Here is a 25,592-nt window from a genome sequence, read left to right as displayed (position 1 = left end):
ATTTGCATAATGAGAGGTTCATTGTAAGTTATTGCTTACTAACAGATATTTATGTATATCTGTGTACTGTACTGAATCTCAAATGACATTAGATTAAAAAAATCAGTGGCAATAGGTTTATGAGCTACTTTGTTTTTTTTATGAGCCAACAGTAGAGCATGATTTTTACTGAATGTGTAAATGCAAAGTCCACATTTCCCACTTGCAACTTTTCTTAGAAGAGAGTGAAGAATATCTTCCAACAAAAGAAGCATGTTTTTAAAACAATCAGCAAATAAATGAACAGAAGAAAAAAAAAATCAAAGCAACCACAGTCACCGCAACATGCACCCAGAGCCGCGTTTGACAGTAAGAACGGCCGGATTTCCAGCACATGTGAAAGATAAGCAACTGCTGCTGTACATGTAAAACAAAAGCCTTTTCCATTTGATCACTTCTGAAGCTGTAGGTTTCTTACTGAGGTAATGAGTGGCATCTCACTAGTGCTACCTTGTCTGGAAAGGGTCAGATAGCAACCACTTGTCTGAGAGGATGTGTTTGTGTATGTGTGAATCAGGATGGCATGCCACTTCAAAGAACTCTGTGCTGTGTGTTACCACATCAGCTGAGAAATCATCTTCATATTTCCTCACACCTTTAAAGGGGTGAACATAATAATGACATACTGGGGGCCGCCACACACTGACACGTTAAAGTTTCCAACCTAGAAAAATGAATTTATCACTTGTTTTTGAATTTGTGAATGAACATGGAAAATCTCTGATGATGCTAAACTGCTGAGGTGATGACTTAGTGATTACTTCAGAAGCTGCATACAGTATGTATCCATGTAGTCTGTTTTCTACCTGACAATTAATCACTAAGGGGAGCAGGAAGAGCGTGCTGAGTGTGTGTCCTGAGCTTTGTTGTTAGACTGAATAAAGGGGTGGGACCTCCACTGCACTTCAATCATGAGGGACTGCCCTGAAGCCCCATTTAGCCCCTTTCTCGCGTACCCAACAGCCTTACACGGCTGAGAGAGAGATGACTGTAGGTTTCATGACACTCAAAGCTGGAAGCTGAGAGCCAACGGCTGACCTGCACCTGAGGAGAAATAACCTTGCGCATTGGCAGGAAACTGATCTAAACACCCCAGTGTTAGCAAATGTCCGTGTTGACTCAATGCCACCACACTGCTTTGCTACGCAAATGCGTATATTCCAGGAGTCACTCATGCTAGCAAGGATGATAGATGCTTGTCACGAGTTGAGTCTGTGGACTCCGTGTCAAAGCCACAAATCCCAAGCCGACCCAACAACATGAGTCATAGCTGGAGATGTGATTGATCTGAAAAAATTCTCAAAACGAAGACAAAGAGGTCAAACATGGACAAAATATTTCCTTACCAGGCCATGGTGTGAGAATTTAATCAAGATATTTGATGAATGCGAAACTCAACCAACAACCCAGAGCAGGTAATGCATGTAAAAGTACTAGTTGGTGTCTTAAAAAGGTAGGATGATTTTTTTTTTTTTTTTTTCTTGGCAGCACAGATCCAAGACAAACATATAACTTTGACCTTTAAATATTTAAGTATCATCTACGGTAACTGCTTTGCAGATATTTTTTTAAAACAAGAAGACAAACTCTCCAGTGGGAGTTTCGGAAAAAATCTGAGACCATAATGTTAGCAAAAGACATTACTGTTGCCATCATTACAGTTGTTTACAGGCAATATTGTGCTACCGAAGGCCTGTATTTCTTTCCTTTTTACATATAGTTCAGTAAAGAACATTATCTCTAGAGGTTTACAGCCTTGTGTGTTTTTCTTACTCGAAATATTTTTATATTCGGAAAATGATGAGATAAGTGATTAGGTTTGTGCTTTATGTGTTTTTTAATCCAAAGCTGAAGCAGACAAAAGTACGGCAGGTGAAGCTGAACAGACACAATGACGGGGGGAAAAAAAAACAAAAACAAAAACAGACAGACACATCTGTGCTTCCACTACAAAAAAGTGTTAATAGGGATAAACAAAAAAAAAGAAAGAAAAACAAAGGGAACACTGTCCCAAATATTCAATGAACAATTTTACAGTGAGAGATTTGTAGGTGCAATGCGACAGGTAATGTGGATGTGATTTTACAAAGTGAAGTGGACCAAACCGACAAGTAACACAATCATTTCCCACGACCCCAAGTGAGCTGGGAAGTGTCGTGCTGTGTTAACAGAACATTGAAGAGGAACCAACCATCACACCCTCTTTGAATGTGATGACAGCTTGCTGGTGGTATGTCAGGTTGTGCTCAGGGAAGAGGAACAGCTCCTAAGTACTTTCTGCCTCCTGTCAATCCTCCAGGAAGAGCGGAGGAGAAGTGCTGGAGAACGCTGCCCCGAATTAGTCCAACTGAGACTTCTGACAGTTGAGCTGGTGTAACCAACAGTAACTCGAAATGATCGGCCTGAACCATGTACTCCCTACAGGGTGCTACTGCTTACACAAAAACACACAAGCGCTCCCTACTGTTGCTCGACATCTCTCCAACGCATCTGCGAACAGCACTCAACACTAACAAAAATGCCCTATCAGTACTTCAAGCTGACAAATACATCTGCATAGCATTAACCTGAAATATAATCTGGCACGGTTATAAATTCTGAAGCATACCATTGCTAAAAGCCTGAACGAAATGGTAGGTAAGGGTTAAAAGCAATTTTGCTGCTTTAGCAACACTCAGTAAGGCCTATGCTAAAATATTGATAAAATCCATGAAAAAATACAGTATCCGTTGGCTCCTACTCTCCTATGAGCTACATGCAGGAGAAAGACGAGCCAGTTTCTGGTCTTAAACGTGCCATCCTTCTCTGCCCTAAAACTATGTACCTGAAAAACAGGCATAGAATAAAACAGGAGAGAGGGGCCAAGTGTGAGGTGCTCTGTCTGAATGGCACGTGGCCCTTCTGTGAGTGCATAGGCCTCTGTTCGACATTCATGAAGACAAAACTGAACCTGACAAACACTCCCGGCCCAAGTCCCAGAAACGAGCGACTATTTTCAGGTGATTCCAACAGTCAGGGACAGAGTCCTTACATTCCACTTGTCAGTTCAATATACATCTGCTTACGCTGCATGTACATAAAAGAAACCTTCCCTTGCTTTTATTTTTTTGGGGATTTAGCCATTGGATTTAACATTCACAGGTGTGGGGCTAGAGCTAGAACAGGGCGGTGGGGTGGAAAAAGAACTACTTCTAATGCTAAGGCTTCATGTCCTATTCCAACATTCAAGCCCCTCTGAGTACTCAACCTGATATTTGGGAAAGGAGAGGAGAGAGATCTCACCTGATTCCCTCTCCTCCCCTTTTCTAGAATTCATAATCTCTTCACTGGTGTAAAAACACAGATCAACATCCTCTCTGCCGGAGCAGAGCAGTGGGTTTGTTAAAAGGGTATAGTAAAACAAACACTCCTACAAAACATTAGAATTTACCATGAAAAATAAAACACTGAGAAAATCCATGCAATGCGACTCATGTGTAGACAAATTATTGCTTCCTTTTTACAACCTGTGTTTATATGTGCATGCATGCGTGCATCTTTCAGTGGCCCGCAGACTATGGGTTCGCCACGGCGCTATTGGCTTTCTTCCTCCGTTTCGTTAGCAGAGGATTGGTTGAGTCCTCAATGGTCTTGATCTTGATTTGCTCGTAGTCGACCCTCATTGTTGCCAAGGCACTGGTCATTTCCTCCTGAAACACGAAGAAAAGACGCTCATTAGGCCACTTGCTTTACCCAGCCGGAGTCTGCTGCTCTTGTAAAGACAATATAACATTACACCGATTAGCTCGTCAAGCCAGTGAAGCAGGTGTCAAAGGATGACATCTGCCTAATGTGTAGCTACTCTCCAGAGATATAGAAAGAAGTCACAACAACCACATAAACATAATGGCATGGATCCTGAGGCACAAGCAATATCTACAGCAGCCGTATTCCTTCAAAACTAAATAACACAAACTGTAAATGAAGCATGAACATATGCAGATAAAGTGACTTTTCTATTTGATCTAACTACCACACAGGCAGAGCTGTCCATTTTTTTTCCCACCGAGGACAAGTAATGAAAAGATAACCAGACATATGACCTTGACATCCTCCCACGCGTCTTTCTCCTCCTTTAGTACACGACTGGTATGAAGTGGGGTCTGGGGAACCTCCATCGATTGCTTTAAGAAGAAACACATAAACACATCCAAGTCTTACCAGAGTAGGGATATAAGGCAGGAAAACTGAGTTGAAAAGATGGCATGAAAGAAAAAGAAAAATGCGAGAGAGCTCATGTTCCTACATTGATCCATGGATGATTCATGAACTCTGTGATGGTCATCCTTTGGGTCGGCTCAGTCTTTAGAAGGGTCCTAATCAGTTGTTTAGCTGCAAACACAATCGTTGTTTAGATTATTAAAAATTTAAAAAAAATAAGCCGGGTTGCTACAATTATTGTTAATATCAACTTCAAGAAGATTTAAGACTCTAGCAAACTAATGTTCTGGTGGAGGCAGCCAGATAGTTTAACCTTTTATGGACTGAGGTTTTGCACTTCCTGTTTTGATGCTGAAGGTGTGAAAAAGGCAATAGCACACTGACCGTAAAGACTGCATGGGCTCGAGTACTGTTCTACATAACCCAGCATAACCCATGCAGATCTTTTGTCTTTCCCCACCTATACTCATGTACCCCTCTGATTTAAGAAGATATTGGGTAGATTTAGGCCAAATCTTCACTTTCATGGTTTCTTATTTCCTCAAAAATGAATTTATTTCTCGGGAAATAAGAAATCACCTACAGTTGAGAATTTGACTAAACTGTAGCAACAAAGCATCAGTTTCAATTTCTTGGTCAGAAAGTTAACATCTGCGTGTTGTGTTAAGTTTAGGTTTGACGTTTCATAAAGCGTGTCTGCAAAGGTTTTTGAAGCAATAGCACTGCAGTGAAATGCTGTTTTTGACATGAACATATTTTAATGTAAGACCAATACATGGAAGGCACTCCCTTGTTTACCAGCCGCATGACTCTGATTTTTCACCTATTACTTTTAGTTATCAGTTTCTTTTCATACAAAATCGTCCTTCAGATAAGTTTTCAATCAGTAACTACAGTGGGACGAGTTTACATTCACAGCCTCACCTTCTTCTGATACATCAGACCATTCAGGGTTGGGAAACTCATATTGGCCCATCTTGATTCTCTTCTTCATCCCAGGAGAGATGGCTAGACCATGGTTAGAATAAAAAGGAGGGTATCCACACAACCTGGTGAAGGTGGAACATGGCCGTATTAGTTACTGAATTCAATAAAGAACGTGGTGAAGGGATGAGGGAGATCACAAAATGACTGACTTACAGGATATACATGATGACACCCAACGACCACATGTCACATGACTTGTCATATTTCTCTGGGCCCAGAACCTCTGGAGCTACAAACAGAAAGGGAGGAATGATGGAAAACCAGTGGAGAGAAGAGCAGGGAAATGTATTTTTCTTTTTTTTTTCTTTTTTTTTTCTTTTAAACTGTGTATTAAGAAGCAATGAGTAAAAAGAATATTTGAGTACATCCATAAACCAGTCCTTACCAACATAGTATGGTGTGTAGCACGGAGTAGCTAAAGAGTTGTGTGAGGTGGTTTCTTTGGCAAAGCCAAAGTCTGTGAGTTTGAGCAGAGCATTCGGCCTCTTCGAGGAATACAGTAAATTCTCTGGCTACAGGGAGGATTTGGGCAGCAAGCCAGAAGAAAATGAAGAATATGACATTAGTTATTGCAGATATGGAAGTCATCCTTTAACCCGCCCCCCTAAATGCCCCTTTCATATTGGTTTAATGTCCCCTTAACCAACAAGGAAATTTCTTATTAATACAGGTGTGATAAAACAAAGTCAGGACACGAACCTTGACGTCTCTGTGTGCGATGTTGATTGCATGCAGAAACTGGATGGCCTCTCCTATGCTCTTCATGATATCAGATGCCTCTGAAGTAAAGAGACGAAAAAAACTTAACAGGGATTGGAGGCCACACACAGCGGCAAACATGAATGTCACCTACAGGGACTGCACAACGATGTGGACCTTAGAAAATATTTTTATATTATATAATTATTATTATATTATATTTTTTATATTTTAGATGGCATCGGTATATGCAAGGTACATCTGAACCAATGTGTTGTGTAATTGTGGAGTAAAATACTGGCATATTGTGAGAAATGCTGTGGTTGTATGTTACCTCTCTCTGTGAAGGCCTGGTCTCCTCTGTCCTGGATTCGACTAAAAAGTTCACCACCATCCATGCTGGGGGGAAAAAAAGAGTGAAGTATATAGATTTCTGAGGAACTCCTTACTTGTCTCATTTCCCATGCTTAGTTCTATGAAGCATGACGAACGAGAACACTGACCTTCCGACGTATTCATTACTAACGCTCATAATAGTCATCTTTGATGAACCACATGGTTCAGTACATGTCATTCATGTCACATGCCAGACACATTCATGGCGGTGTGTTGCACTGACAGAAGTGGAGACACAAGGGGGAAACTGAGCACAGCAGAATTATTTCTGAGTAAGTGTTAACTAAAGCTAGCGGGGAATTTTAAGGCAAAGTAACGCACTGTCAAATAAAGTGTCTCATAATACAAGATGTAGTCGAACTGCGCCCCAGCTGAACGAAGCACAACCCAGTTGTTTTAAAGCAAAGAAGATGCAGACTTTTTTCTCCCCTTCCCCGACTGGTCTGCTGGTAGAGGCGGTCTATGGTCTGTTGGTTGGCCAACCGAGACAACATCCCCATGTGAAACCAACTGACAGACACAATTATCGTATGACCAGTGACCCACTAGAACTGTTACACAAGAGCTTCACGGTTTTCACAGTTTCAGCCGAGCCAAAGACACGTCACATCTTCTGTATTTTGCATCAGAAAATACATTTTCTATGGTAAAATGATAATAAACGATCAATCGTGATATTCAGTTTTTCCAACAACACACAAAATTAGATGTGAGGTGCAAACCTGCAGGACCAAGTGTCTGCTGGTTGTGTGTATCTGTGTGTATGAGTGAGATAGAGAAAGAGAAACCCATATGTAGCAGTTATCACACTTATCACAACTGCAAACAAGAGAACACGGAAAGCATCATTCTACCAAAGTTCAAGAGGGAAACAATAATTTCCAGAGCTATACAGCCATTTAGCCACAACCTGATTTCCTCCCGATTACTTTGTGCACAGTGGTATTTGTGCAAAACAGACCAAAGACTTTCCATTTACTCCAGAATATTAATTAAAACATTTGAGGTTTGGTGAAAGCGTGTATGTACTGGTCTGGTATGTGGGACTCACAAGTAGCATCTAATGTCACTGACATGAACAGGAAATATATTTGTAGTGAAGCCATTTCAGAGAAAAATGCATAACTATCTGTATCATCAAATGACTTGAAATACTGACGTTTGAGCTTAAAGCCATTACGTTTAACCCAATCGAACAAATGTGATCTTCCTGAGCTGGAAATGAAGACATAAGAACTTAATGTAAGCATCTATTGGACCCACTGTACAGGGTCAACCTTTCATCTGATTTTGGTCCTCTCAGTGTTTGGTTGGGAGCACAGTGATCTTCTCTAAAGTGCTAAGCTATGAGTCATGACCTTAAACCATGCAAAGGTGCACGGTGCTCTTGGACACCTTATATGCTGTTTAATTCATTTGTTTTAAATTGACCAACAGACCTACACAAGTTGCATTGTTATAATGTTATGTTTAAGATTGCACCAGGTTATAAAAACGAGAAAAAAAAAACTTTTTAAACACACACATTTATTAAATAAATGCATGGCTCATAGTTATAATACTGGGAATATTATTCACTCTCCCCCGATCCACTAAAAGACTCACACATTTGTAAAAAAAAAAAAAAAAAACAAAAACAAAAAAAAAACAAAAACAAAAAACAAATAAAATGCAAAGCTAATGTTTGTTAACCTGAATTTAATGAAGTATGAGAAAATCCTATTGAACTTACTTGATGATAAGTTTCATTTAATCGTTTTGCTCAGTATGACTGTGGGAGTTTCAGGTCAAATCATCACTGTAAATTTTGTGTGTTTGTGTGTGTGTGTGTGTGTGTGTGTGTGTGTGTGTGTGTGTGTGTGTGTGTGTGTGTGTGTGTGTGTGTGTGTGAGACTAAAGATGCATGACAGCACACACTGATTCTCCAGGCAAGTAAGTGTTCGGACCCCGCAGACTTCGAGCTGTGGGGCGGCTGAACCACAGCACACTTAAAACTTCTCATAATTAATCACTCACATTCTGCATGATGAGAAACAGACAGACTGCATGGTGATATCAACATAGCTGCAAATGTGAGTGGCCTCCAGAAGTGAGGCAATCCCTCAGTTCTGCAAACGATTTTCACACCGACTTGACAATTTTTCTTATGTGGTCAAAGGTAGAGTTAAACTTGAGGTTTCCTGACCCCACCCTCTCCCTGTGCTTCTGAAAGTTTCTTAGAGGCGATGTGTGAATTCGCATCAGAATAGATACTTATTGATTTTGATGAGCATGTAAGTACTAAGACTGCACATCTTGCACCACCACAGCAGAAACACCCTTACACATTTTTAATCTACTTTCTTTCACATCTCGTGTACAGTGTGGAAACACCTCAGCAGGGATGATAAGAAGTACTCGCTCGGCATATCAGATCGTTTAGAAAAAAACCCCCAACACACATCAGCTGTCTTTTTGTTTTATTTTTTCCAGAAACAGGTTCAAAGTTCAAAACCTGTTCATTGCAGCAACGTTTTGTTCAGAAAAGTATACATTTTCTCACACTCTCTGATGAGGTGCAATATTAACGGTCACTTTCAGCACTTTGGCAGTTCTTAGGTTCTGTTTTACAGAGTCACTGCCATAACAGCTTTTAATGTGTAATGTGCACTGTTGTTTCATAATTCAGCACTGTTTTTTTTTTTGTTTTTTTTTTTTTTTGAATCCGTTTCCCCTCACTCACATTGTGACGAAGAGAGATTTAAATCTTTGCCTTCATGTTGCTCATTCTTCAAAAAAGAATGAGCAACATATTTTTTCTGTAGTTTTCAGCAAAAATGCCCCAAACAGGAGAAAATGGTGCCTTTGTTAGGGACTATTTCCTGTTGCGCTTTTGTTGCACTTATGAGTATTGACATCTCCAGGGATATATGGGATTGATAAAAATGACTAATATGATATGCCCATGTTTATTGGTGTGGTTCAATCTGTTTTTAATAGTTTTGGACAGCAAAGGAAGTATTTTTAGGGGAATCAGCTGTTTCGGGCTTTGGCTAGGTAGGCAGTGTCAGTTAAAAGGGATCAGTTCATAGTTGGATTTGGTGTTTTCATGGGATTTGTGGTCAATGAGATAATATATAAAACATCACTAAAGGTTTACCCTAAGGTCAGCCCTACCAGAGGCTCTACTGTACTCAGAGCTGACCACAGTTTTGAACTTGTGTCTCAGACATGGTTCTGTATCCAAAGCTGATCAAGCAAGCAAGCAGCATATTTCCTAAATTATCAAAGTGACTTGACATGGTGACATTGTGACCCTTTACACAACATGGGAGAAAATTTACACAGCAAAATACAGGTCATCAGACTGACCCAATTTCTGTAGTGTCAAAAGGAGAGCAGACTACAGAGCCAGATCTCACTGTATTGCTGTGTCTACCTAGTGTGATATTCTAGGAAACGTTCTAGTTTCGTCAGAACTACTTTTGTTTATTGGCATTTTGTGCTGAGCTAATTTTTCTCAAGGAAATTACTCATCAGCTACTGCATTTTGCATGTGAGTGTGAAGGAAGTCCGGTCCACTACCTCTGTATGTCAACCACAGACCTAATGAAAGCACGTGTGACAAGAGGTGTGGTTTAAAATTCTGCAAGATGGAAATCCAAAGTCGTGGAAAATATAATAAGCTCATTTAGCAGAAACAGGTCATTTTCTACTAAGGTCATACACAACAGATTTACAATAATTAGCCTGGCTGAAAAACTGCTTACGAACAAAGCCAATGACATAGCCATTTTTTTTCCCATTAGTGTTTAAAGACTAAACCTCCACTTTCATGTGGGGTATCCATTTCTTAGAGGGAGCATCACCAGTTGTGACCAACCAAAACCCAAATTTGCCTGCTTTCACTGTCAGTGAAAAAGCACTCCAAAACCAGCTGCTTGACAACAAAGTTTTTGGCAGGAGGATAGTGAGATGCAGTCATTTATGAAAGGTATTTTTGTGTGTGTGTGTGTGTGTGTGTGTGTGTGTGTGTGTGTGTGTGTGTGTGTGTGTGTGTGTGTGTGTGTGTGTGTGTCACCAAGACTGTGCACTCACCACTCCATGACAATGAGTAGACACTTCCTGTTTTGATAGAGGTTCTCATAGACATCAATGATGCGCACAATGTTGGCACAAGGTGACGCCCTCCAGTGGAGCTCCACTTCCCTACGGGCTTTGGCACAATCCTGCAGCATCTGGACAGAAGGAAAGAAGTATGGAGGGTGAGTCTGAAATATAATAAAATATACTATAAGTGCCATTGATGTTTATGGGCAAAGTGAGAAACTGGAACCTTGATAATTATCTGTCTTATGGCGGGATTAGTCAGGTGTGTTTTAAACTGATGCCTTGTACCAGATTGAAGGAAACCAGAGACTAACTGGTTGCCACTATTAATTCACACCAATAGCAAACATGAAAAACAGAAGTGCAGAGCTGCCCTCAGCTGGCAGAATGTTGAGTTGATGATCTTCATCATTTCTAATCCAGTCTTGTGTGAATGTAGCTCCCTCTGTGTGTGACATTTGGTCAATGCACCATTAAACAACAGCACATTCAATTTAAAGGATTTTTTTGTCACAATACTTCCATCTATTCATTGCTGCTGGATTGTTATTAAAATGTCACTCTAACTCACCAAGCTACACTGGGAAGAAAAACACGAAGTTAACTTCCCAGTGACTTCCTCAGTTGCTGAAAAATGTGACTAAAATATTTAGAATTTCAGGATGTGGCTCAAGGACACTCAGGAACCCTGGCCTTAAAGTGTCTGGCATGACTCAGGCCTTATGGCCAGGTGTAATTAAATTCAGCACTGCATTGCTCACTGTACTGAATTTAAACAAGCAATTCTGTGAAGGTGCATTGGAACCCACTGGTATTATGTCCATTGCCACGGTTTATGTGAATCACCTAAAACGAGGGGGAAATACTGCAAAAAGGCACAACAGGAGCTGTGGTGCACACGGTGTAGTAATATGAGGATTCAGACATTAAATTAAATGTTCAGACTGTATCAACAAGCAACAACCAAAGAACAAAAAAATTAATATATCAAGCCTTGATTTTTAGAAATATGACTTTTTTTTCAACAAATCTAGGCTACTGAGTTTGAAATCTTAAAATTGGGTATCCTGATTTGTTATCAGAAGGAATTTACTCTGGGTCGTGTATTATGACCTTGCCAGTTGTAAATAAAACAGGATGTCATGGACGTTGTCACAGGAAACTTGTAGACTCCCATACAGTAGTAAAATAGTTGACCGCAGCCAACCACAGTTTCATAGCGAACCGAAAATATTTTTACATTTCTCAGTGTTTCCCATTCATTGATTTATTTGTGAGGCCTTTTCATCACATCGACTGCCACTTACTCATGTTCTGTTCTTTTAATATTTCAAATGGGTAAAATTTTATTTTACTGTAGAGCTGAAATTTGGGCACTATGTTTTAAAGGGCTATATGTCCCACACAGTTTTATGTTGATTGACTGATATATTGATACATACCTACTCAAATTAATGCTGAGACTTGCTATGTCAATGTAGTATCCATTATTTTGTTTCAAACTGAATGTGCTGAAACTCAGAGCCTGAAGAACAAAAGGGGTAACTATACAAATACTTCCAATCCTGACTGCATTTGTCACAAACTGCTTGCCAATTAAAATATTTGAAGTGGAGCACATCAAATACAGTATGACTTGTTTATAATATTATAAAGCCCCACCCCACTGTCAGCTACTGCCACAAACAGTATCTAATTCTATGAGAAACACTCTAAGATAATCATCATAAAGTCCACAAAACACGTGCAAGTGCTGATTATACAGCTACACCTTCAAAACAAGCCTGTATTTGAATTTATAAAACAAGTTTTACTTTCCTTAAAAAAAAATAAAATGTAAAATTAAAAAAAAACTGTTTTAGTTCCCAAAGTATAAAGGAATCAATACATAGTAAACTGTGGTTGGTTGATTTCAACTACACAACAACAGTGTGTACAAGTCGTGATGTAGTGAGAACTAAATGTTTAATAAGTACCTGTGTTTGTTTATAGATTTAATTATATGATACAGAATGCAATCCCACATTTAAAACCCTAAGAATATCCTTGTCAGTCAATGGAAAGAACTCAGCCTTACAGCTTTGACAATGAGCCATCGTCTGTCCATCTTGTCCTGTATTGCATTCCAACCCTGCCCACGGTCACAACACAGCAGTAGGCACAGTTTCAGTGGACAATGAGTGCTGGGAGAGCCAGAGAACCCAGTCTGCTGTCTGGTCTGGCACACAGGACTGCCAGTATATTTACATGCACAAAAGAAACCAGGTCCTCAGAAAAACCAGGTTAACAGGAAATATGTCACTGTAATAGCATGAGCTATGGTTAACTGGTTCCTGCAAAGCTGCAGGTCGGTTATCAGATTTCTAATTTACTTATTACAGTTAAAACAGTTACAATTATAATTATTTTAACTGTATTGGTGATAAAAGACCATTTTTTCTGATTTTTTTGCGTTGAATGTTATGAATATTAAATAGTGAAATGTTCAGTGGTAGAGCCCTCTAGAGGCTTTGCTGTGTCAGTTTTTGTTTGACTTTGGATGTAGTTATTTTGAATATGAGGTTATATTGCTGCCAGTGTAATGATCTTTCCCCTCATCTGGTTGCTCTGCTGTCACTGCCGCACTTTCTGTTTGAAGTCCTTTACACGCACACATGTACATGGAGCAATTCAATTACAAACATGCATATACACAGCCAAGAAAACTGGTTTCTCCAGGAAAAATCTTCCTGGGAAAATCAGGTTTACTTAATCGCCTACCCCAATTACAGAGACCAGGTTTCTCACAATATGATGTTTAAGAAATCTAGCGACTGCAGAAAGACAGCGGTAATCAGAACTGCCAGTTCTGACCTGACTCCTCCACCAAACTCTAGCCATTCACTAAGCAAACTGAAAGTTCGCCACCGCATTCAACCAGGACACACAACCTGCAAAGTGCCTGAAGTTAAACTCACCCTACCTGACACCAGAAATTTCACCAATTGATCATTATGATTGATTTGGCCAGTTTTGCCTTTTATATGAGGAATTAACAAGTTGTTGACTTGTACACGTTACATCTGTAGAAGAAATGTGACCAGTTGCACATGATTTGTCATCATCTAGGTTTCTTACAACCTCAGACACTTTAACAGACCTTCATGGTCAACAGTAAAAGTTTTACTATGCCACTCAAAGCAGTGTAGAGTTCAGACACATGCAAATTCTATCCAGGTTTATTTTTCACACATTTTTTTAGATTTATAAAATGGCTTCTAAAGGTGCTGGTGATGGAAACTTGGCCTAAGAAAAGAAAAAATAAAACAACTAATAGGAAATTACAAAATAAGTACAAAGATAAGAAATGCAGACAGACAGGAAAAGAGGACCTTACAGATGAGATTACAACATACAGATTTTTTTTTTTTACTTTTATACACAATCTCAGTGGTAGAAAGCTGTTTTATCAAGATTTATGTGATTTAGCTTTAATACCGGCTTTAATCCTTCAATGAGCTGGCATGTTACAAAAAAACTGTTTAGGTGAGAAGAAAGGGTGTGAGGAGTGACTGACTGACCAATAAAAAGTGACTATCTTTGTTTCCAGGAAGAGCTGGTATGGTGTAGAGTTGTATTGCTCTCTGCTTTATCTCACCACTGAACACACAGCACAGTTCAACCACCCTTTGGGAGAGAACAAACAAGGGTGGATCTTTCTTCCTGCGTCACAGCAAAGAGAAACAAAATGCCCAAACGGACACATGAACCTGTGGACACAAGCAATGTGAACGGAACTGATGCACTGTGATCCTGTGACAATTCCACCCTCAACAATGTCCTGCCACAACTGCCAAGAGCCAAAATGTTGTGGACATTTTAAAAAGTAACATGATGTGTGTCCTTTAAAAGTATTTTCAAGATTAAACTAAAGCACAAGATCTAATACTTTAAATGTGATCATTTAAAGACAGAATATCTTTTTCCACTACGCACATTCATTTCCACTTATTGCGGGAATGACAGAAATTAAAAAGGTTTAACACAGCAGGATCAAATGACAATGTTTTCTTATTCTTATTTCTTATTCAACATATAGCTTGATGGCTGCTGTCTAGTGAACCGATTTACCTGCCAGCCAGAGAGGTATGCAGGTCATGCCACCCTCTCAGATCCCCTTCTCTTTCATTTCACTCTGACTGGCTCTCTGTTAGTGTTGCTGTGTTGGGGTTATTATGTGATGAATGGTGACCCATAACACAGATTTAAACATGCTTCAGCTCATTTTGCTTTGCAGTCAAAACTACAGATGTCATGCAATAGCTCATAAAAAAAAAAAAAGCACACTTAAGATACATCACTTACATCGACTGACTTGAATTGGCTTCCATGAGAGCTCTATTACTTCCTAATCGCTGCTAGATAACATCCTCGTGATCTTCGTACCTACTGCAATACTCTAATAAGTAACAGCACGAGTACTTTTGGATTTGCTCTGTTATGCACAGGGCTGTTCCTGTGATGAGATTACTTCATTAATTGTTATGCCGATGTCTAACTGTCACTGCTCTGATGTCCAACTGTTCCTTCTAAAGAGGAACTAAAAGGCGGACATATGTGCATGCATGTACTAGAAACATGAACCATGCACCAAAAATAATATTAGAACATCTAAACATAGCAGATCCCCCTCACCCACCCCCCCACAAACAAAGACTTCACACCGTCTCCTTAACACATGCGCAATTATACACGCACATGAGAGCACACCCCCGTCATTGCATGGTCCCCCCATCTGCTGTTGGCTCTTTGAGGCTAAACAGTGACGCTTAGGGGGAAGGAGGGAGATAACAGGGGGGGCAGATGGGCACACAATACACTTCCTCTAGCCAACACAAAAGCTCCGAAGCCTGGGGCAGAACAGTGGGAGGTGGGATGGGTGTAAGCTGAAGGAGCACCCATTCTCCACCTGCCACTTGTGAGCCAAGGAAAAGCCCTGGGTCGATGTGGTGAAATGAGAAAAAAATATCACAGTGAGGGTGACGGGGCACTGAAACTCTGTGGAGGAGAGGGCTTATGGAGGGGTGATGGGTTAAGCTTGGCTCAATCAGCACTGCCCTTTAACCTGACAAATAGGGTAAACAACAATGTACCAGAAGAGGTGTCTCTGTATATGTGTGTGTGTGGTGAAGCGGCAAACATGTTTGTGTGTCAATAGAACATGATCTGATTAAAGACATCTGGTGGACCATCACACGTCCATGTGTGTTTGTGCGTGCCTGTATGGCAGCTAGAAGTATGTTTAGGTGCATGTGCGATGCATATGAACAACAGCACTATAACCTGTGTATGATATAACTCCTAACATTTCAGTGACACTGTTGCCTGAAATACATGAAATCTGTGCGCTTAAGTTCAGTGAATCAGTGTTAACACTGTTTTGTTTGACTACAGAAGGAACTCATGTAAAATTTGTCAGTGCAATGGAATAACTGTGTGTTCAGACTGAAAGTGAAGTGAATTTCAGAGTTGGCATTATTGCATACAGAGCTGACGCAAACACAAAAAAAAACTAAACACACATGGTGAATACATTCTTTGGTAGCTACAACTGATGTAAATATGCTCAGTGCTTATGTCAGGCTGTTTGGGGTGAACAAACAATGAGTGTAAAAACACTCCAGCTGTCAGCTAACAGGAGAGTTCATTTCACAATCAGTTTGAACATACCTTTGATACAAATTATCATTATTCTAAATATCTGCTGCATGAAGGTATCACCAGTCAGAATAAAGCTACTGTCATAACTAGTGATAACCTCTAAAGACACATAGAAAGCTTGCAGGTGCATGTCTTTAGCCAGCAGGTGTCCAAGTACACAACACACATTCATAAATAAAAAAAAAAGAAGTTACTGACAAGGGGAAGGAAATGAGAGGTACGACAACCAGAATCCGTTGTCTCACTTCCTGATACAGGCTGGAAGACATGAAACAAAGAAGCAGGGCTGTCAGAGGCTAAGACAGATGGCGATGATGAACAGATAAAAGCTGCTAAAGAAATGGAGTAGAAACTAAAGGCGTTTTTGACAGCCTCTACCTCTATCCTTTCCTATGGGCTGGCCTCACTAACTCCTCCCTTCTGACTCCTTATGATTCACAGTGTGAATCCCCCTTTGCGCCTGATGCAATAGATGATACTTGTGGCTTCACTGTACAAACACAAACAGAATGCTGTGTTATCAGCTCCTTTCTAATGAAGGGGGGTGCCATTGTGAGCCAATGATTTGGCCTTCCTGTCCTGTGTGTACTTGTGCAAATGTGCAGAGTATTTTTTCAGACAGGCAAACTAAATGAAACCTGGAAAGCTCAACACACACCAGTTGCCAGGCAACCAGTTAAGGCTTCAGGAAGTTCCCCACCAAGACCCCGCAACAGTACATTGTGTCTTTTATCACTTTAGTTTTTGCGCTTGGTAAACAACCAAGATATAATGTGTTAATTTGTAATATTTAGCGAGCTTTATAGGTGCTGACACGTGGATTTTGATTTACGCATTGCCGGTCTTTATGCTAAGCTAACCAGCAGCAGTATCCATAAAAATTTCCCAAATTTAGCCCGTGGTAATATGGCATTACCAGTTGATTAAAGATCACGTTGTAGGGCTTTGAGGTAGCCACTGCAGTGGCAATCTGCAGGTTATCCATGACACACTGTCCCTTTTTTCTTAGGTGTTCTCCTGAACCCACCTGTTATTGTTGGTGATGTAGAAGCAGGACTTTGAACTTGATGGCAAGTTCATCCTTGCAGAAATTTGAAGCGTTTCTACCTCAGGCTGTCACCTTCTTCATACAAATCTTGCACACAGTTTCGTCAAGACTTGCTGGCTCTGCCTTGTCGTTCAGTCACAACCTGAAATGTTGCCAAACTGCAGCGGTTGCATGTTTTTTGGGGACCAACGCACTTCCACTTACTGTCATTTTTTTTTCTCTCTTCTGATGAAAAGGTGTCACCTGAAGTGTGATCATTTTCATAGCATCTTCAACCACACACACAGTTTCGCTGGACAAAGGCCTTACTGTACATATTCACACATTGACCAGTGCAATTTTTTCATGATGGTAATGAAACAGACACCACTACTATTTTCAAATACCCCCAAATAACATATTACTGTTCTACTGTCTAAGCCTACTCATTCCCCAAAATAAGCAATAAAGCAAACAAGCTTCAAACTAGTGTCTAATAGCTGTGGAGCTATTCCTTTAATGTTGTCCCATTGTCTTTTCCACCCTTTTAGAAGAGAAAGAGACCACTCTAATAACAAATAGCCATTTAAATCAATTAGACAATTGACTTTAAATCAATCAATGGCAACTTTAGACCAAAGTAAAAAAGCAAAGTAAAAAAAAGATTTAAATTTTGCTGGTCGCAGCCTCTAAAAATTAAGCACTTGTTTGCTTTTCTATGCACCAGCATCGAATTTGGCTTCAAATTAGTGCAGCTAATCAGTCTTGTGACTAATTTAAGAGCAACCAAACATGTTATGAGTTCAATGAATGAACACTAGAAGAGAGACGAAAACATTTACTTCCCTTTACCGTTGACACCATTCAGCACTACTTAACCACTTTGCTTCCTCATTACGGAACTGATCACAAGACACACACGGAAAAAAGATTTACACACAAAAATGATTTGGTGCCTTATAAATAACACTGAATTTAAAAAAAAACAGTTGGGGGAGACCTAGTCCAGAAAGTATATGAAATCATGCTTTAAATCAAAGTTATGTCTGTTGAGAGCTCATTGAGGAAGTATTCACAACCATTCATAAAAAAGTGCTTTTTCAGTATAACAGAGTGCTGCATCAGCTTGGAAATGTCTCTGTATCACAGACACAGTTGGCTAGTTAGTTCTGGGACCATCCACAAACAACCACATCCTTCCGAATCCACTTCCCTCAACAGCAACGGAGGAAACAGAGAATGACAGACAGAGAAAGACAAGCGGCTACGGCACCCAATCACAGACCAAATAAACTGCAACCCAGTAGATCACATTATGTCAAAAGGAGCTTAAAACACTGAGATAAATGTTCATCAACTGAGCTTTTACTTACGGCTAATCTGTTTGTTTGTGACAAATGTCAAACAAATATTTTCCAAATAATCTGAGGGGAGAAATAATACCTTATTGTATTGAGTATTATGTCACAGTTTTCCATTAAGGTTGGCAAACAATACAGATTTTAACACCATATGTTGTAAAACAGATCTGTTCGCTGATTATTAAGTTATAGCCAGTTCAGGCTGTGCTACCCGTAACCGCTGCAACCACTGTACAAAGGAAATAAAGTACAGAACTAAGAGGACACTAAGAAGACAGTCTCAATAGTCAATGAAGTGTCTTTTTTTTGGTCACAGCTTCTTGCATATAGTATGTATGACTGTAACTACCAGCCAAGTAACAAATAAAATGTCTACTCCCCCACAAGATGTGCACCTTATACATTCATTTGTACATCCACCCACATACAAACAACATTGGGTTGTGCAGCATTTAGCCAGTCAATCTGGCTAAATGCATTCGCTTGTTTGCATGCAACAACTTCACTCTATGTCTAAGGTGAAGCTCCAGTTGACCAGGGTGCCAGTTTATAAAATGAAACTCTGTAGTGTTGGATTCAAATAAAAACTCAAAGACACTTGCCCAGGGCAAGAAACATGGTAGCATAGAAACTCATACAGAACCCAACAAATAAATCACTATATTCCAAGGCTGCAAAGCACTGGCTGTATTTTGCTTGAAATGACACTTCCGAGTTTCGACTCTCTTACTTTGTTACAGGAGCATTACTATCTTCTATCACTCTCTGTAATCTGCTAATGTGCACAATGCCACGGACAACTGGTGCAGAGATGAATCTGTGCCTTTGTATGTACCGAGCTACAGAAGCATTTAAGTCACTTCAGAGTAGTTTAATTGTTCCAGAGTACTTCCAGAGGAATATGTTGTTCCTAATGCCCTAATGAATTAAATATTAGGACAGTGTTTGCAACATGTTAAATGTAAATATCGTCATGTCAATTTTCATCCCTTACCAAGCTAAAAACATCTACCCTAAAACCAACAAATGGAAATGAACAGTACGAAAATGTTCTCATCATGAACGCTTCTTGTGAGAGTGGGATTATGAATATAGCACAAGTGACCGGTTACACCACAAGTCACAAAAACCACAATGCTGAGGCAAGACATTTTCCAAAACGGGGTAAAATGACTGATGATATATGATTTTCATGTGGACAGCAGGGGGATTTTTCTCTTGCTAAAGCAGGTGATGAGTAAGTACTGGTCAAATGACCAAAAAACTCACTAGAGATGACACTCTTAAGAGGGTACAGTTGAAAGAAGGGGGTGGAACAGCTCAAAGAGGGCCACCGCAGGACTCCACTCTTCCTTCCTGTCTCCCTCCCTCCTTTTCCTTCCTTTCTCTCACCATGACATGGTTTGAGAACAGGCCTAGCTCTGCACTCTGTATCTCTGTGTTAACCTTTTAACAGGCATACTGAGAGGTCTGAATGCAAACTTCAGAGGGATTTACAGCGTGTGGATGCTGGGAGTCAGCGGAAAGACACTACTTTTTTTTAAATGTACCAAACAGAGTCTAGATTGTTCTCCTCTACAACAGTCCAAGAGGAAATTTTAGAAATCCAAACCCCATAAACAAGGAAAAAAAATGAACTTCCATTTGAACTGGGCAATGGTTCCAGTTCCTCTTTTCTCAGCCAACCTCTGACAGGTGTGTTTACTTCACTGCAGAGACTTGAACGTCTTTCCAAACTTCAGGAAACGTGACTTCAACGACTCACAAAATGTGACCAAAATATTTTGTCATTCTGTGTACATCATATTACATCACCTTCACAAAGCACACTTCACTGAGCTCCTTTCCAGATGAAGAAAACTGCACTTAAGGAGTCAGTAGTAAACCCTTGCATCCAATAAAGAATAAAATCTGTTTTTTAAAAACACTTTGTTGGCCATCAATTTAAAGTGTTTCTGTTTGTGAGCCAAAATCCCAATTGAATAAAAACAAAGCCTGAAACATAGAAATCCAACAAAATGTTCCTAAGACTTAACAACAGTCAGTTCATACAATTAAGATACATGTAGAGTTAAAAAAAAAAAAAAAAAGAAAAACATGAAAAACATGAAACTGAAACCTGAATGATAGTCTTTATGATGGTTATTAGTTTTTTTTAATGAGACACACTTGTATTGGACACAGGCAGAGTTTCTCACACACACACAAAAAAATCTTGGAACCACTATAATACATTTAAGTCCCACATAAAAAGAAAATCCTTTATACTGAACATTTAGCTATTCCTTGTGGGTTACACCTTTAGTGTCAATAACTACACACATTGCTGCCAACTACAAATACATAACTAGTATTTCATAATAATTCATCTTCTGTTGCACTTTATCACCAATGTGAAGATCAACTTCACTTTTCCCCCCAGTACTGGCTGAGCAAACTGGGTGGTGAACTCAGAACTTCCCAACTAAACCTGACAGTTCAGTAATAACAAACAACAAAACTATGAACAGACACAATCATGTTATGACGTGGCTGTAAATCACTGGGGAGCTCAGAATATTTTTCTCTTCTCAGATTTTCTCTTCATTTTACCAATACCTTAGCGGGCTAATTCAAGGTAAAGAGGGACAGAAAACATTATGCAATAAGTAAGAATTTAACCTGCCCTGAGTTGCCAAACTGCTCAACATGCTGCAGAGCAATGCAACATTATCTGGGCACAGAGTGTGTGGCGTTCAAGCACAACTTCAGGACAGAATACCTTCTAATGTGAACTGCACGATTCTACTGTTTATCATACCACCGTTGAGACAAAAATGATTGTCGCCCAGAGATCCAAAATGAGGTTACAGAGTTATAAAATTCTGCTGTTTTGGTTTTTGGTAAGGTTTCAAAGCATTGGCTGCATTTTCAAACTGAACTTCGTGAAATAACTCCCTTTTCTTACCCATATACTGTATCAAAACGGCCACACAACACTTGTGCTATTTTCGGTCAGAATGTGGCCATAACCTGAGTGATCCCAATAACCTGGTTTCTTGTGTGCATATAAATTTAGTCACTGTAAGATGATACCTGCAGATGCTTCACACCTTTTGACAGTGTGCATGTGGCAAGACACTTATAAGGATGACCAACCAACACGGAAATGGTACACGGCTCTGTCTCAACAGCCACAAAGTAAATAGTATTGATTCTATGTGACAGACTGCATTAAGTACAGTGAATTACAAGGTAGTAAAATATTAATTTTGAGGATTTTCCAGACGTCAGGGTATCTCCATTTCTTACCACAGTCTCTCTCTCTCTCTCTCTCTCTCTCTCTCTCTCTCTCTCTCTCTCTCTCTCTCTCTCTCTCTCTCTCTCTCTCTCTCTCTCTCTCTCTCAAACACAGACACTCATTTATTCAGCTGCATTGTTTAGCATAAAACTTGGTTCAAGAGACAGGTGAAAGTTTCACAAGGTGAAGTCACCTTGTGGCAGGCTGGCAGATTCAAGTCCTGGCAAATAACGCAACCCTAATGAATAGAAAAGATGAGACAGGGCTGACTCAGCTGACGTCAGTGATGAACAACATTAGTTCATCAGTTCATTCAGTGAAAGCATCAATCTGTTTGCCTACAGTCTGTTACAAAGAAGATATCAGTGAAGACAACATATTAAATGCTAGGAGGAGGAGCAACTGGAGGGATATAGGAGCCATTTTTCAATCAAATCACTTCGTGGCCTTTCGATCAAGTGTGTATTTTCATTCTATGTGTGTGTGTATCTATATCTATCTATACCTATCTATCTGTACACACACACACACATATATACATATATATATACTGTTAAAACACTGAAATATTCCTGACTCATTTTTATGTGCAGACATACTGTTATCCAATTGGTGCACAAACTTTAAGACAAAAACTTGAAAAAAACCTTTTTGTTTAGCAGTGCCATTTTATCTTCAATTTTGGGGATTTGGGGGAGGCTGAGGCAGTAATATCTAGAAGGACACTCAGCAAAGCGCATACCTTAGCCAAAGCCAAATATTGATGCAAATGTCAGAAAATTGATTCACCAGATCAACACCAAAATTTAATGGGTGCTTCCCATTTTGTAAAATCCTGCTGACAAATAAACAAACCATGGGTGAAAACATAACCTCTCTGGTGGACATAATGAGTGGCAAGAATATTGTTAAATTCACAGCTATTTTCATTTGTTTATTTATGAAAAATCTGTGTCCATAAGTATTTACTGCATCTTTATCAAGGCCACCTATTCCTCCACAGCCAAGTATACATTGATACAACAACAGCTGAGCAGCACTGAGCTCCTGTGAGTAGTTTGTTATGTGATTTAGGTACAATTAAAGTAATTTAACTACAGTTGCTTGTAGTTAATTACTCCTTTATTAAAACTTAACATCACTCCTTGTCTTCTGATCTATTTTCTTTACTGTATTTTTAGTGACATTTATTAGTCACTACAATCTGTTTTGCCCTTGGAGAGTCAACTTGTAATATTAGATAACTGTATTGTAAACATTTGATTCTGGTTTATAGTGATGAATAATTTCAAATTATGCACAAAAGGGCTGTAATGAACCTGAAAAGCCAATACTCTGCATGCGAGTTCCCTCTCTTTGATCTGTGCATACAGTTTTGGTCCTGCACCTATACTGCACTTGAACTCTCAAGCAATGATAAAAGCTCTCCTCATTTGCCATATCCACTTCTATATGCAATTATAGCGTAACATTAAACACAAACATCTTAACCAGCCGCAACTTCCTACAGGCTTCAGCACTAATGTCTAAGAAGAAGAAGATACTTCACAAAGCACAACAATGTGGTGCAGAGTGCAACATGACTTTCTATATTTATTCCTATCCAACTCTATCTTATGGCTTACCAACATACAAACCACTTGGCTCACAATCACACAACACAACACAGCACAATACCATACCAAAGGAGTCTGAGTAAGCACGTGTTTGTTTGCTTAATGTTTAACACACACACACACTAGTGCAGAAAGCTGTGACCCGGTTTCTTAGAGCGATTTTCGTTTTGAACCACACACACAGGATGCTCCTGGGCTGTGATTGACTTTGGGACGTTTTTATATAACAGGCTTTTGAACGCACGTTACACTACAAATGCCATCTATAATGATAAATTAAAACTGAATTAGCCCACAGTATTACTTGGCTTCACAAGGTCATGTTTCAGTCACCTGTGTGAGGATAACTATTGTGACGCTTGGCCTTTATCAATCATTGACCAATACAGACAGTGATCTCCTAAGGTAGCGCCTGATTCAGTACTGCCACTTTACAGTTCAACCTGAGGGTTTTTCTCATTTACAGGTTACAGGGAGTTCCTCCATTTAAATCCAGAGCACAAACAGAGAGATGAAACTGTCAACCAGTATTTGCTTATCGCAGTTGTATCCTATCAGTAAATGGTGATAGGAAAAACAATCATGCAGAAATGCTTGAGCAGACTGAGTAACAATTTAAACATCACATAGTGTGTCCCACAAAGTGCACTGGACTCCATTGTTTACACTGTTTACAGCTCTGGGTGACACCAGTGGTGATAAGGGGCAGCACATTACAGCTGAGACTGCAGCGTACCTAATTCATTGTTAGCATTCAAAATATTCATTGTCTCAACTTGAAATATGAGAAATCACTTTATCCTTAAATCACAGATCTCCCTCTAACAACTGATAAGCAAACATGTTGTTTTTTTAATTTTGGATGGAGTAAAGTAGGCCATTCATAATAAACACAGAAAAGGTGAGTAGACCAGCAACAGCACAACCAGCACAAGGCAATAAATCATATTCAAGCTTTGTTTGCAGATTATTCTTTTTGATCTATCAATTTGTCCGTTTATAAAGAATATTAGACAAAAATAAGTGCTGTCAAGGTTCTTGTTTTGAGTGACCAATAGGGCCAAAATGTAACAGGCATTCAATTTAATATCACAGAGGACTAAACAAATAGGAGTAAATATTCACATATAAAAAATGTGAATACAGTGACTTTTGGGCATGTTGGCTTAATAATGGAAAACTGGGAAAACAACCTCTGACAAAGTAAACCAGCCCACATTATGTAGAAACTTGTGTATTGCCCCTGGTCACCTGCTCAGATTTCCTGATTTAACAGTCTGGACATCGGCCCAGTGTATTTGCCAAACATAACTTACCTTTAGCGCATACTTGTCTCCGGTCTTCTTCTGGAAGATTTCAAGCACCCTGCCGTTGATACCCAGCCCTAACACCTGGTTGGTCACCTTGTAGTCGTCTGTTATGGCGTTCTTCTTGATCTGTAAGCTGGGTCTGGCGTGGAAGGGGAGGAACTGGCCCGTAGGGTTCTGTTGCCCGGTCGGGTTCGGCTGCCCCGCCGAGTTGGGAAACAGTGGCTGGTTCTGTGCGTTGGACAACATGCTCTTGGTCTGGGCTGAGAGATGAACAACAGCCACCACTCAACAATACTTCTCCGCCTTTACCTTGTAACACAGACCGAGTCTTCTTGGGGGGTTAGCTAGCCTTTGCTAAACTATTCACTGTGTGCTACACGGGGCCCGAGGAATAAACGACAGCAGTTTTGACGTTACAGGTTAACAAAGTCACTCGGTTAGCCGATAAAATGCTAAATTAGCTCGCCGTTAGCATGCTAGCTCGAGCCTATTCTTGACCTGTGATTCTCGGCTAACAACTCAGCTATCGGTTAGCCTTTCCATCTCTGGTGGTGTTCGCTGTCCACCGGTTCCTCAAAGAGCACTTCAGGAACTTTTATAAAACGTCCCATAAATCGGCTACGGGTCTGGCTTCCTGAATTAATAACGTAAAACCTGGCGAGTTACGTTACAAAACGACAACAAACTCTCAACGAAAGACAACAGATAGCGACGAATAAAAAAAAAAAACTCCGATAGCAGTAGCACGCCAAACACTTCACTCCCCGACGGACAGACACCCAGCCGGAGCAGGTTTTAAAGCTGACGTCAAGGCCGGGGCTTTTTCAGCGCTTAAAGGAGACGTACCACTGAGGAAACGAGTGGATTTATGTAAGACAGCAGAAACCG

At 39.9% G+C, this 25,592-nt stretch overlaps 1 protein-coding gene across 1 annotated transcript; it reads right to left on the bottom strand.

Annotated features, from left to right (window-relative positions):
- Positions 1–1,464: 1,464 nt before the first annotated feature.
- On the bottom strand, positions 1,465–25,468 carry mapkapk2a (MAPK activated protein kinase 2a). Its single transcript, XM_041033838.1, has 10 exons — positions 24,711–25,468; positions 10,399–10,538; positions 6,260–6,324; positions 5,926–6,005; positions 5,612–5,738; positions 5,380–5,455; positions 5,164–5,288; positions 4,325–4,410; positions 4,122–4,202; positions 1,465–3,728 (listed from the first exon to the last, which is right to left on the bottom strand). The coding sequence occupies exons 1-10, from the start codon at positions 24,948–24,950 to the stop codon at positions 3,594–3,596; spliced, it is 1,155 nt and encodes a 384-aa protein (XP_040889772.1). The 5' UTR covers positions 24,951–25,468; the 3' UTR covers positions 1,465–3,593.
- Between the last annotated feature and the right edge of the window lie 124 nt (positions 25,469–25,592).

The sequence above is a fragment of the Toxotes jaculatrix genome, chromosome 3, assembly GCF_017976425.1.
Source record: "Toxotes jaculatrix isolate fToxJac2 chromosome 3, fToxJac2.pri, whole genome shotgun sequence".
In the NCBI taxonomy this organism is placed as follows: domain Eukaryota; kingdom Metazoa; phylum Chordata; class Actinopteri; family Toxotidae; genus Toxotes; species Toxotes jaculatrix.
Note: the sequence above shows the minus strand (reverse complement) of the source record. Positions and strands in the feature narration are given on the sequence as shown.